Genomic DNA, 15065 nt, shown 5'->3' with positions numbered 1-15065 from the left:
GAGTTTCCGTTTTGGAGGACCAGCGTCTTTGAAAGCCTCTAAATAAGTGAATGACCTTTGCTCAAGTTGGGAAATTCTTTATATCTTCAGACTTCATGTCAATTGACAGTGTCTAGAGCCAATGGCCCTCATTTATCAAACGAACGTACGGCAGAAAAACGTGCGTACGACCATTTCCTGGCAAACGTCGGCATTTATCAATTTGGACGTGAGCGTGAGCTACGATCAAATCTCATGTCTGGTCTGAGGTCGTGTACGCACATTTCAGCCTGTGGATTTGCGGTGCAGCACAGCAAAATCTGGCTTAAAATAATGAACAAACCTCAGCTGTCATTAAGCATAAGCAGTCACATATTAAGAACAGATCAAAACGGATTCTTAAAACGAATAAAAAAAATAATAATTGTGGTTGGAGCAATTGATTGGACTCATGTAAGTCTGAAGGCACCATCCATGAATGATTACGCATTCATCAATCGCAAAAACTACCACTCGATAAATGAACAGGTGATTTGTGATGCCAAGCTATCGCTTTTAAACGTGGTGGCCAGGTGACCAGGGGGAACACACGATTCTTTTATATTTCAAAACAGCTCGGCTCCAGCCCCCCGCGACCCCGACATTGAATAAATGAATGAATGTGTTGGCGTGCGGCTGCAAACAAGGTATCAGATGATTAACATCTTGGTATGGTTCTTCTAGGTGACAAAGGTATCCTCTAACGGAATACCTAATAACCCCGCTGGCAAACCCCGCTACAGAGCAGGAGCGCCGGTGTTGTGCCGTATTCAGTACCCCTGCTTTGAAATGCACCCCCTCGCATTATAGGTGATATTCTGGATCAGAAGGCTGTTGTTTCCATTTATAGGAGTAGCTGATATACAGCTAACCCACAACGGTCAGAACATTGGTTACTTACAGTCTTTTAAACTATTAAACTATTTTAAAGAGTTTAAAAACACAAACTTGGATAATAGAGAACACAAAACAACACCTTTTTGTATGTTCTGTGGAAATATACTGCAGCCATAATTACAAAATGAGAGAAATAGATCTTTTGAGCAAGTTGAATGTATTTGACTCAGCGTTTCCTAGATATAATCCCAGCTTTTCTTGCAATTCATATGTTCAAAGGTGTGTGCTTTTAATTGGGTTACCTGTATATAAACTACTCCTTTAGGTGGAAACAACAGCCTTCTGATCCAGAATATCACCTATAATGCGAGGGGGTGCATTTCACGGCAGGGGTGCTGAATACGGCACAACACCTGTCTAACAGTGCGCACAGGCGCACTTGGGTCGCTGCTTCGGGTTGACTGCCTCCGTTATTCTTTTGCACACAGCGTTTTAATGGCGCCCTTTTATTCCACTCTAAAGACCGACAAAAAGCACATCTTTATTTTGCTCCATCTCGGATGTCAGGATGCCGATCTGTGTGTCGGAAAAGTTTCTTTTCTAACCTGCGTTCCTTCTCTCCGTGTTTGACCTCAGTGGGCGAGGCCTCCGAACCAGGAATATTTAGGGGTGTAACATGTTAAAGACGATCGAATTAGGCAGCTGCATTTATCAAGGCCCGCTCATTTGTACGCTGAGATTGGTCCGATACGAATGTTTCATAAATCACACGTGGGTCCTGCCATACGACCAATTCTGCGCTCAGATCTGCGCCCGTTTTCACGCAAGATTGATAAATGAGGCCCAGTATGTCTAAGAATATGTCTCACATCTTTAAATTGACTTTATATACAATCCTTTCATTTATTGCCAGCAATTTTGAGGTGTATATGAGACGTGGGTACTTTAACATAAACACAGAACCAACATGCTTAGAATTTATAAAACCATTCAACATATAGTTATTCAATTTTACTTGCTTGGCCAAGCACAGACACAGAGTTATTCCCAAACTGTTGCCTATTTGCAGGTATGCAACTCATGCACATAGATCTGCAGATAGTTATCTGCAACATACGATATGCAACAATATATATATATATATATATATATATATATATATATATATATATATATATATATATATATATATATATGATTTGCCTCTGTGCGTGTGTTGTGTGCACAGGCCATAAGTCGTCTCCAGCTGGTGACAGGCACGCTCCAATCCTATTTTCCCACCTGCTTATTCCCTGATGGAAAGGATGAATCCTCCTGACTGTTATTTAAGAATGATGGGTGGAGCATTGGGGTGAGAGAGAGGGGGAGAGAGAGAGAGGGAGAAGAAAGGGGGAAGGTAGAAGAGGGAACAGGAGGAGCACCAGGCAGAAAAGACAGGTGAGAGAGGACGAGTAAAAGAGGAGAGAGAGAGACTGAGAGATGAGCAGAGTGCATAAGAAAAAGAGAACATATTTAGATAATAGGGAGAAAAAGGAAGACAGAAACAGTGAGGAACATAGATAGATAAGTGGAAAGAGAGAGAGAAGATGTGGAGAAAGAGAGAATAACTATTTCATGCCTGTCTGTGAACTTTGCATGAACCGACAGTAATAATGCGATGCCATGACAAGCCTGTCCGTCCTTCCACTAGATTTGCTGCATGCATAGGTGTGTGATATGTGTATGTGGGTGTCTGTGCATCTCTGTATGTGTGTGAACTCTTTATATTGCTTTTGGTATGTGTGTGTCTGTGTGTGAGAGAGAGAGAGGGTGTGTGCGTGGGTGTGTGTACATGTGTGCCCCAACAGATAGAATAGGATGATGATGATTTGAAATGGAGTTTGGCCTGTGCGTAATTATGATCATCTATCTTTATGCCCCGCCAGCATATCATATCATATCACATCACATCATCTCTCTCTCAGGCACACACACACACACACACACACACACACACACACACACACACACACACACACACACACACACACACACACACACACACACACACACACACACACACACACACACACAAACACACAAACACACACAAACACACACACAAAAGCAAATTGAAAGTAGTAAAAGCTGACTGTTTGCTAGTGATGACTTAGATGATGATGGGCTCAGATGGTGCGCTGATTTATTTGTTACTGCTCGTCTGATGTCACATATTATAAAACTGTGCACGTCTGTGCATGTGTTGTGTGCATTCGTGCACATTCACTGTGTATTAGTGCTACTTTAGAAGTGTGCGTTTGTGCGTTCATGGGTGCATTTATGATGTATGCGTTTGCGTATGCATGCTTGTGTGCAGGCTTGTGTATGCGACTTCTCTCTGTGTGACAGACATTATTTGATGCAGATTAGTCAGTGTACTCAGATTGCAGGCTGTGTCTCAAAGGCTGATAGACAAATGAATTTGATTTGCTAATGTAATCAAACTAACAACAAAAACAGCAATGGGCTGCTGAGCCCAGATCTCATGACTTCAATATTTGTGTTTTTGTCTCACTTTTCCTCGAATATCTATCTACTGAATGCCTTTCATGACTATTTATTTTTTTAGTTTATAATCAAAATTATTAATATTACTTTTAATCAGAGGTTGTAAATTTACAGCAGAAAAAACAACAGATTTTTTTCATCAGGCACCACTTTTAAAATAAGAGTAATTGTAAAAATACAGGTATTTAATTCACTTGTTAAAAGTGTTGATATCAAATAAGGCACTGTTGTCGATGTGATCATATAATCACTCCACTATCATAGGCAGCCTCTACTCTTCAAGTGACTTCTTTATTTTTCATTTTGAATTCAGGTCTGATATGTTGTGACACACGTGGATAGACCGACAGCGGCAGCTTTGTGTGAAGCAAGTTGTGTGTGCATGTGCTTGTGTGTCTATATGATGTGTCAGGTTGCTCCACTCTAAAGGCATAAGGTGAGTGTCACCACCAAGGTGTGACCTGATTGAGGTAATACGTGTGTGTGTGTGTGTGTGTGTGTGTGTGTGTGTGTGTGTGAATATTTGTGTTGAGTGTGTGTTTTTAAAGCAGGCACCTAAAGCTGTGTGTGTTCGAGTGTCATCATTGGCCCATTGTCATGGAAACACTGTCCACATGGTGATGACAAAACAAACACAGGGAATCGGACAGACAGTAGAGTCAACACAGACTGAACGTGCCCTCGGAGACCGAAAATGAAGGTGCATCTGTGTGTGTGTGTGTGTGTGTGTGTGTGTGTGTGGGGGGGGGGGGGGGTCATCAAAAATCACAAATTTGGCACAAATAACTTCTTTCAAAGAACCAGCATCACAACATACAGAAAATAAGAACAAATTAGAGTTTCCCGTTTATCTTTTCTAAATATTATGGAAATATTCAGACAAAAGTCCCCCTCACAGCTTACATATGTTTATATATTTATAAAATGTAGATAGGCATTGCATCATTTCATGATAATATTGGTATATTATAGTAAAACCATGGTGCTAGACTTAATCAGACTAAAACTCAGTTGTGTTATATTTCAACTAAATATAGCTCCTATTTGGTCAAATGAGCTTGTATTGCATTTTACAAAACATTTTGTTTATTTTAGTGCTAAAAACATTCCTCCTTGTTTCCTAGATCAAAACCATGAGATTGATCTCACCTTATTATAGCCACAGGGACAAAAACAAAAAGCAAAGTATGTAGATAAGCCAGCCAATGCACAGAAAAAGGAAAATGTTTTTTCATTCCTCTATGTTCTCATATTGATGACATGCTTCCAATACCCACAGGCTTAATCCAATAAGGAAAGCCCAACTTAATCCAAACATTAAGCTCAGATATCAAATATTCTTTTCCTAATTTGATTTCATCAATATTTGTTTTCATCTGCAAACAGGAGTGTGTTTGTTTGTATGGGCTGCAAGAGGAAACCATGGTGGCGGTGCACTGGAAAATAAGATGTCTCTTATGCACAAATGTGGACAATGACACAGACAAACACACAAACACACACACACACACACACACACACACACACACACACACACACACACACACACACACACACACACACACACACACACACACACACACACACACACACACACACACACACACACACACACACACTCACACACACACACATACTTGAAGACATCAATCTCTAAATGTGTTATGTAGCTCAGGGATGAGCAGAAATGGAAATAAACACAGCGACTGGAAACACAAACATGAAGATATGTACTTGGGAGCACAAAAAAAAACAACAAAATTGACCAAAGCAATGAACTAAATCAAATTCTGATTCTAAATCTCAATCAGGTTTTAATAAAGTCATATTTATGACTTAAATCTCAACAGAACCTGGAAATAGTGAAGTCAGTTATATCACTTCACAGAAGACAGAATGCTTTCAGTTACTGAAGCAACTTTGTGAGTTAAGTGCATTAGAACAAAATATATTGATTGATCGTAAAATGTTCACTGTTAACATTTATCATTTGTTTTCTCATAGTATCTGCTCCAGGGTAAATGGTGATAGAAGCTTAGTAGGTAAAAATAAGCATTTTTAATTGTGATAATTAATACAAAAACAAAAAAAAACAAAGAAGATGTGAATATCTCTGAAATGAATCTGCACTTCAGTGGAATTTTCTACCATGTAACTAAACTTTAAAAACCTTGTTTTAATTTTTCACATTTGCATGTTATGCTATAAATACATGTGTTTATGTGCTTGTTTGGACACTGCCTAGAAAATGCTTTTACACTGTGCTGAATGTGTATATCTCTGTATAAGGACTGTATGTTTGCGTGTTTTGTTTGTGCTAAGAAGGCACCCAGCATGCTGTGACTGTCAAGGTGAACTAGCCTTAGCGGACAGAATTGGGGCAAATCTGCTTGTGCTTTGTGTGTGTGTGTGTCCATGTGTATTTCTGTGTATGCGTTTTCATGGGATTACGTGCACATGTGTACCAAGACCAGACGTTTTATTGGAGAGGGTAATGGCACTGAGAGGTGCAGAGGATGAAGTGGCAGAAATACAGGGAGGACCACATTGGGAGGGAAGAAATTAAGACAAATTGCTTCAGAAGTTTCATCCCAATAAAACCCATTTATTTACCAATTGTAAAATAATAAAGTGTGTGTGTGTTTGTGTGTGTGAGTAGTGGTGGAGAGATGTTTCTATTCTGATTTACTACTCTGTGATCCAAAGCCCAACAACCTCTTTGCTGATTGATGACAACACCAGACTTAATAAGGAGGGCCGGAGAGTGACATCATCAATAGTCTGGGCTTTTACATTCCTCTTTCACACACGCACACCCCCCGTGTTCTTCTGCATCTCTTGGAGCTCATTGTGAAGTGTTATAATGTGTGTCAGTGTTAATTTAGAGAGCTGCACTTTCAGAGTCAAGGATGTGTGTATCCATATGTATACGTGTGCACGTGTGTGTGTGTGTGTGTGTGTAGTGTGCAGAGGTTCCCCTTGACTGCTGGGGCTCAACATTTGATTTGCTAAAAGGAGCAGGACACTTCTATTAATCAATATTTGCTGACTGACTGGGTGTCTTTCTGGCTGATTGACTGGTTGTGCAGTTACTTGACTGACTGATTGGTTAACTAACTGACAGACTGTCTGGCAGTCTGAATGACCAACTGCATGACTGGTTGACTAAATCTCTAAGTGAAAACCATTTATAACATGACCAAAAGAGAAAGAGCACAAAGGAACGACAGCAGAGGTAAGGTTTAAGGAGGGCTTTGCTCATTGCCTCACTAAGTATGCTGTGATGTACCAAAGAGGCATATTTGAATGTGCAATCTGATTGATTTGAAGTCGGACTGTTCTGACAGTTTCAAAAACTAGAACTGAACTTGGACTCAATAAACTCTGGTCACTGTGTCTGGAGAGACATTCAGACAATAGACTGTGATGATGGCTGGCTGGCTGGGGGGCTGGCAGGGGATGGGGGTGAGAGATGAGGTTGACTTGATAATGAAGAGGTTAAGGATACCATGGAGAGAGGGGGTGGGAGGTCAGGTCAGAGAGAGGGAGAGAAAGAGGGGAGCCAGAAAGAGACAGACGTAGAGAGAGAGAGAGAGAGAGAGAGAGAGAAAGAGGGAGGTCACAAGAGAGGTTGAAGAGGTGGGGGATATTTAGCCATTGGGTCAGAACAGTATTGTGTTAAAGGCTCTTTGGGAGTATCTAGGTTATACTGAGGTAATGTATGTGACCTCCCTGCTCTTACCACTCTCTTACCATTTCCTACAATTTTCACTCTCACCCTGCTTTGTTTTATTTCAAACCTCCTCTCCAGGTCTCCATTCTCCTCAATTTCTAATTTGTGTTTTCCAAAACCCATGCTCATCCCGAAATCCAAGAAGAAGAGAAGAAATGATAAGAAGATGGCCAATAAATGACTGAAGGAGACCGAAAGATAGACAGAAGCATGCAGAACATCAGGCAAGAGGACTTCCCACATCATCACCTACTATCCCACCACCACTGCCTCCACCACCACCACCACCACCACCCAAACCCCTTCTTCCATATCTCCATAAAGGCTGATTAAATGGATAGACAGACAGCACCCCCCACTCCTTTCCCCCATTTTTACAGCTCAATCATACCCCGTTACTGCCGACACATAGACCGCTTATCCTGAGTGTCAAAATTGAAAGGAAACGAAAGAAAAAAGAGGGAGAAAGACTGTAAGAAAAGAAAGGACAAGTAAGAGGAGATAGGGAAGCAAGAGAATAGTGAGGGGGGGGGGGGGGCAAGAGCAATTTCTTCCTTGAATAAAGAAAGAATGGGGGAGGGGGTGGTAAAAAGAACACTAATGGCGAGGCCTGTGGTTCTGGTAAAATAGACAGTGTTATAGGTTCTGGCTCTCGTTCGTTGATTCATTCATTTGTTCATTCCTTGCTCTTTCGTCAAGTCAAGTGCTCGCCTGTCTGTCTTTCTCTTTTGTGTCCACGAGTCTAGATAAGAGCTGCTGGCTGCTGACTGCCCGGTAGTCATTTAGTTATTATGGAGAGAGAGAGAGAGAGAGAGAGAGAGAGAGAGAGAGAGAGAGAGAGAGAGAGAGAGAGAGAGAGAGAGAGAGAGAGAGAGAGAGAGAGACAAGGGTGTAAGAGAACAGAAAGGAGAGGACGAAAAGACTAATTCTACAGACAGATAGATGACTCATTTTGAATGTCCTTTCTTTCTTTTAATTCACTCTCTCACTTGCTCCTGTTTAAAATATTTGCCACCTTCTCTCACCTGACCACACGCATCACACACACACACACACACACACACACACACACAGCTTAATGAGATCTTCTCTTCACTAATCCATATTATTGGACGGCAAAGCCTTTCACGCCCTCTGAATAATAACTCCTACAATATGTCCTCATACCCAGAGTTTCCTGAGAGTGACAGTATACTGTTCATATACTTATCGTCTCAATGTGTGAATATGTGTGGGGCCACTCATTGCCCACAGTTTGAATCAGCAAAAATGCGTTTCCAGGTTTGTGTCCTTGCACGCATTTCATCTCTGTCACATGTACGTACATATGTGAGAAACACATGTGTAAAAGTGTCCCATTCCTTGTGGGATAACAAGAGACACACACTGGGTGTGAAACCTCATTTTCCTCTCCTAATGACATATCAAATGTTTGCATATAGGCCATATCAGTATGGAAATGAGTGTGCACACACACACACATACACACACAGCTCTAGAATAAAAGAACCAATCAAAGAGATATGTGTGTGTGTATGTGTTGTCACAAGTCTCTAAGGTTGGGTGAGTCTGTGTGTCAGACATGACTAGCAGCACACACACACCACACACACGCACGCACACGCCACGTACCCTAGCCTTGTTATCCGGGGGCCTGTCTTGCAGGCAGCCTCTCTAACGCTGAGTGATGTTTAAATTAGTTTACAATTTAGCCTCCTCGCTATCCGCAGACGGCTCTTAACTCAGTGTGTGTATGTGATGCGTTTCTGTGTGTGTGTTTGTGCGTGTGTGAGCGTAACAAATTGTTGCCAGTACCGCAGACATCTAATGACTTCAAATTAGCTGCCTGGCGCTCGCCTTGACACGTTGTTACCACTGTTAGCAGCCTCTGTGTGCGTGTATGTGCGTAAGTGTGTGTGTGTGTGTCTGTGTGTGTATGCAGCGCTGCGCAGCCATATCATGAAGCATAAATTGGCTTCACCTCTCCTCTCCCTGCCTCTGTCTTTTTTCTCTTTGTTTCTCTGTCTCTCTCCATCAATTTGATTAAAAAAATTACTGTACCATGGCGAGCAGAGACGGGTGCATGCGTGTATTCACATCCTGCACAAAGTCAGTCTCTCACGCACACGCGCACGCGCACGCACACAGACACACACACACACACACACACACACACACACACAAACACACACACACACACACACACACACACACACCACACCGCACACACAAACACGTTCTTGCACACGCACATACTTGCAAAGATGTGGAACAAGATGGCTGCAAAAAGGTTAACAGGTCTATTCTATTCTATTTAAGACTTAAGTCACTGAAGACTGTTGTTTGCTGTGTGTGTGTGTGTGTGTGTGTGTGTGTGTGTGTGTGTGTGTGTGTGTGTGTGTGTGTATGGGTCTGTGTGTGTAAGTCTGATAAAGAATGTTGGGGCGGTGTATTTCTTTCTGACAATCCTTTCCATGCTGAGTGAACAGTAGCTCACTTCCTGTGTGTGCATGTATGTGTATGTGTGTATGAGAGAGAGAGAGAGAGAGTATTAGATCAGTGTTCAGTGTTGTAAACAATGAGGATTTCATAAGGTGCACATACACACACACACACTAACACACACACACACATACACACAGGCGGAAGATGAAGAGTTCTATCTTTCTCTGTGAGCAGTGGATTGCCTTTCTCGTTCATCTAATCACACCATCTTCTCTCCCCCGCCAAGCAATCGTTGCGCCTTGCTCCATCCACACTGAAAGCTACACGCACGCACACACACACACACACACACACTCCCGCACGCGCACACACACACACACACACACACACACACGCACACACACAGCCAAGCACATAACCTGGCTAACTCAGTCCATTTACTTGTAAAAGTAGTGAGTAAAGGAAAGGACTAGCCTAATGCAAAACAAGACGCAAATATAGACATGATGTATATTTAATGCTATACTTAATGTCTGTAAGTTTTTTGTGTGTGTACGTTATGTGTACAGTAGGTGCCCCCCAGAGGTATGTGGAGAGACAGACAAGGAGAGAGAGATAAATGGATTAGAAGAGAAGGCATAAAAGAGTAAAACACAGGACAAGGAGATTACAGGAAAGGAGATGGTATTGGAATGAGGAGATATGTTGTTTTGAAAGAGAAAAATAAATATTCAAAGGGCTATACTTGGTATATGGATCAATATATATGTCTGCTTACTGTCCATATAGCAGCACATCGATCAATACACTAACAAGAAGCAATGTATATTCCCATCTTTCTTTCTCTCTCTCTTCATCTCTTTTTTCTCTTTCACTCTGTTATTTTCACATTTATTGATATGATATAATACATATCATTTGGAGACCCTGTTATCCAACACCATTGACTTTATTGTCATAGATTTACGCAGCATGACTGAGTGGTATTTATGCATCTAATCTGGTGCTTCCCTCTATACTATCCCAAACCCGTATACTGTTTGAGCAGTGGCAGCAGGGGAATTCTCTTTTATTCTATAACCATATTTCCAACAATGGGACTAATCTTTGTGCTAATCTGGGTTCATCTCAGGCACTGCTCTTCCCTTGCTTCTGTCACAGCAGGCTTCCTCACTAAAACCAAAACCAGATTATTGTTTTCTCGCTCTCTGTCTGCTTCATTTTAACTTCCATGACCTGATGATGCGTTCGTCATCATTAGTCTTTGCTTCTCTTTTATTTACTTATTTACTAATTTTTGGACTCATTTGTGTATCCTGCCATTATTTCAATTTTCTCATTTTGTAGTCAACATACCACACATTCATTTTTCTATTGCGTTTGTTTGATAAACATTGTGTGCTGTTAAAAACTCTCTACAATGTTTTTAATATTGTTTTCACACAAAAATTTGAATTATAATCAACAATTACGTTCAAGCATATTATGTGTCCAAACAAACATGGTGTCTCTCATACAACAAGACAAATCCTAAAGAAAAAATGAAAACAAAACATATCCTTTACATCTTGCAATGTTGAATGTTGATCCTTGTTATATATGACATTTTTTAATGACTGTGACTACTGTACAGCACATAGTTCACCGGTATGGTAAAGCTGTGGTTTCAAGGCCTTTGTTATACTGTATATATATAGATAGTACAGTGACTCAGAAACACATGCACCCACACACACTGTTCAAGACGAATGTAAGGGGATTGGGCTGTTTGGTTCAAAAGGTCAGAATAGCTGTGTGTGTGTGTGTGTGTGTGTGTGTGTGTGTGTGTGGGTAAGGGTGTGATATGAGTGGGGGCATTTGGTGTGTCAGGTTTAGGAGTCAACAGTTCAGACTGCCTGAGTGCAAGGATTAGGGTGAAAGGTCACGCCTTAGCACCAGGTGTACTTGCGTGTGTATGTAAGTGTGCCTGAACTGCATCTGGAGCAGCTGATTCTAACCTTGTACTTTGCCAATGACACAGCATGTGTGTCCAATCTGTATAAATGTGTGTGTATGAAATCTCCTCTGCTGGGGAATTGAAAAAAAAAGGTATGTATGGACATATGTGTGATCCTGTCACAACATACTGTAGGTTAGGTTCAGTGTAAAAGTCAGGGTTCAGCAGTTTTTCCCCCCCTACCTGGGATATGTTTGGCCCAGCCGATGTTGACCACCAGTTCTCTGTCTGCCAGGTCACACAGCGTGGTCAGGGCCTTGATGTCGCTGTCTGGTACTGTTGGGTCAGGCATTGCGTAAATCTTCTCTGGCTCGGCCACCAGCAGGTGAGAGACGATTTTGTTATCTGCAAGGCAGCCAAAGGCAACTGACATGACCACCAGACAAGGAGAAAGACACAGAGACAGAGAGATGGTGAATTTTTTTGCCGTATTAGACTACAAGCTCTTCCACACCAATCTGGTGCAAAAATGTGAAAGGTCATATGCAAAGTCCCTTATAACATAGCTTTCTGGATAACAACTAAAGCTGTTTCCACATGCAGCAAAAAAGTAGCTGACAATACCTTTAGATTAGCAGAAAGAAACAGATACTGTATATGCATCAAATCAACACACAATACATTTGAGTATTCTTCGTAGTATACAGCAAGCAAATCGTGATGTTAAATATTACACATACATCATTTTAGAGATTATATAAATTTGTCTGCAGGACTGGGCAAAATGAACATAAGCAAGGATCAGAATGTAAAACTTCGTCCAAATGATGTAATTATTGTCATGACGCAGTTCGGCTGCTGGTTGTATAACATTGTGACATGATGCAGAACACATACATATTTTTATATGTATGTATTACATTTATTTTGATGATATATATTCGTCATAACACCCAGTTCTATCTGTGTATATATTGTATTGTATACAAACATGAATATATATAACTGAAAGAATTTTAAACTTCTTAGGCACTCTAAAAAGCATCAAAAGTCATATAAGTGTAAAAGTAAAGTTTTCAGTATATTGTATACAGTACATAATATCTTTTTTTATTCCAATTTATATCAAGATACATGATTGAAAGAAGATCAAGTAAGAGAATGCTTGACTACAATGTCTTGTAATGTCCTTTGGAATTTTACAACAATCAAGCATTAGATAATTGATTGGATTCCAGTAATTTGGCAGGACTTAAAAACAAATATTGAAACGTTTCAGGTTTAGGAGAAATTTAAGGTGTGATCAAAGGCAATCACTGCTGGTGATTCATGTTACTTAAAACGTTGTCTTTTGTATCACTGCCTTTAGAAGCTCCGTTGATACATACAGAAGGAAAAGATAATACTGAAAGCCAAACAGCTCAGCTGGTAATGGTGACATGTGGTGATGAGATCTCTATGGCCCATTAGTAACAGACTGATACCCTGCTTCCAAATTAATCCACTGACTAATCAAGCATGGGAATAATAACAGAGGATAGAAGAGCAAGAGAGGAGCAAGGGATAGGGGAAAAGAGAGAGAGAGCTAAGCAAAGGAAAATAATGTGAGAAGACAGACAGGTAGAAATAGAGCCATGGACAGATTGTAAAAGACAGACAGGAGGAGTTGAGAGAGCGACAGCTAGATAGAGATAAACAGCAAGAGAGAGTGAAACAGAGTTGGGGGAGGGGGGGGGGGAGTTGTGTATTGATCTAACACTTTCCACCCCCAATTTTGTTACACACACACACACACACACACACACACACACAGACACACACACACTTGTACATAGATATATTCTTTCCACCTTCTTCCCTCTAGCTCCAGCTCCAGGGTCGTTTGAGCCAAACCAATCCCAGTCACACTGCAGTATCTGTGGGTAAATCTTATTTAATGTTTCCCTAATTAGAATCAATGGAAGCCCATTTCCAAACCCTGGGCTATTGTTCTGTTCTCACACAATCAATGGGGACGCTGAGGCTAGGGATTGGGCTACGGATAGATAGGCTGTATGCGTGTATCTAAGAGAGAGACAGAGGGCAAAAAGATTTTTTTTTTGTGTATTGACTGTGTGAGAAAAAAAGAACAAGAGAGACTCGGGAAGTCTATATCAATGCTAAAGTTTTTGTTTTTAGGTCAGAAAGAGATTTGTGTTCATACATATATTAAGGAAAATATGTAACAGCCTGAATAACATTTAGAGTAGTCACTGGCCATTCACGTGAATGATTCTTGTCAAACCTCTCTTCCAAAAATGCCACAAATGCTTAGTGAAGATATAACTAAATGATTAAAGAGTTAAGTATAACTAAACCTGTTTAATAAAAACTGGTCTACACCCAGTCAGTGAAGACATTCACTAAGCTGGAACACACAGAGGCTCTGTGTATGCCAACACATACATTATAAACACACACTCATATTATCCCATCATTTCAATGATTAGTAGTGCAGAAGTCCCGGTAAGCTGTCGTGCAGCCATTCAGCATATTGGCCTAAAGCAGAATATGCTCCAGCTTTAAGCAAAATGGGCTTTGGGGACCAAGCGGCTAAACACTGCCCAATCTGCACTGCATGTGTGTATGCCTTTGTGTGTGTGTGTATGTGGTTGTGTCATGTGTGCAAGCAGACGCTTAGCTAAAGAGCTAACTCTAGTTTGATGTGGTTGCCAGATTGGATTTAATCCGGATTAGGGTTCTGGCCGTTCCCCCTCCCTTCCTCCGCTCTCTCCCTCTCTGAGAAACCTTCTCACTTAGTCTCTCCCTCTCTCTCTATTTCAACCTGTCTCTCCATCACTCTCTCCCTTGTTAATTTTTTCAATCATCAGGCTTTGGCGTTGGTTTTATTCTTTAAAAAAACACAGCCTATCCAGCCGGAGTTAAATGAATACCTTTATGGTGAAATATTACACATATAAAATGTTATGACCCCAAACTGGTAGCAGTAGAGACAGGGAGATAAACTTGGTCCCAAACAGATGGCCTTCTCACTACCCTGTGTCTATTTATGTGTGTGTGTGTGTGTGTGTGTGTGTGTGTGTGTGTGTGTGTGTGTGTGTGTGTGTGTGTGTGTGTGTGTGTGTGTGTGTGTGTATGTGTGTGTGTGTGTGTGTGTGTGTGTGTGTGTTTTACTGTCCAACTGTCTCCATTAGGATACAAACTGATGTAAAGGCCATTTCTGGTTCTTCTGATCTCCGAACAACAAACTCCTGCCTATTACATGAACACTGCCTGCACATTATGATACAATATGCTAGACTTGTAATGTGTTTTTGGGGTTATTTCTGGGAGGATTTTCCCTGTGCACTGACCATAGTATGTCCTTCATAGTTTCTTCGGCACACTGTGTCAAATGCTGTTGTCACTGTAGCACAAATGTCAATTTATGAGTATGAGTTATTGTGCAACGAGGGCAATATGAAAATTCCTATCCTTGACAATCGCTGCTCAACCTGGGAGAGAAAAGGACTATGACACTGTTACCAGTCAGAGTTTGTGCGTGTTGTT

General features: G+C 41.1%; 1 protein-coding gene across 2 annotated transcripts in view; it reads right to left on the bottom strand.

The window, feature by feature from the left end:
• The window catches only part of esrrga (estrogen-related receptor gamma a), a gene marked incomplete at its 3' end in the record, with an annotated part of 63732 nt that overhangs the window by 18241 nt on the left and 30426 nt on the right, over window positions 1-15065 (bottom strand). For both annotated transcript variants that reach the window (XM_083913699.1, XM_083913698.1), the window contains exon 5: window positions 11760-11942. In XM_083913699.1, the coding sequence (XP_083769825.1) occupies window positions 11760-11942 (183 nt within the window). The remainder of the gene's footprint in view (window positions 1-11759; window positions 11943-15065) is intronic.

This window comes from Echiichthys vipera, assembly GCF_963691815.1.
Source record: "Echiichthys vipera genome assembly, chromosome: 1".
Classification (NCBI taxonomy): domain Eukaryota; kingdom Metazoa; phylum Chordata; class Actinopteri; order Perciformes; family Trachinidae; genus Echiichthys; species Echiichthys vipera.
Note: the sequence above shows the minus strand (reverse complement) of the source record. Positions and strands in the feature narration are given on the sequence as shown.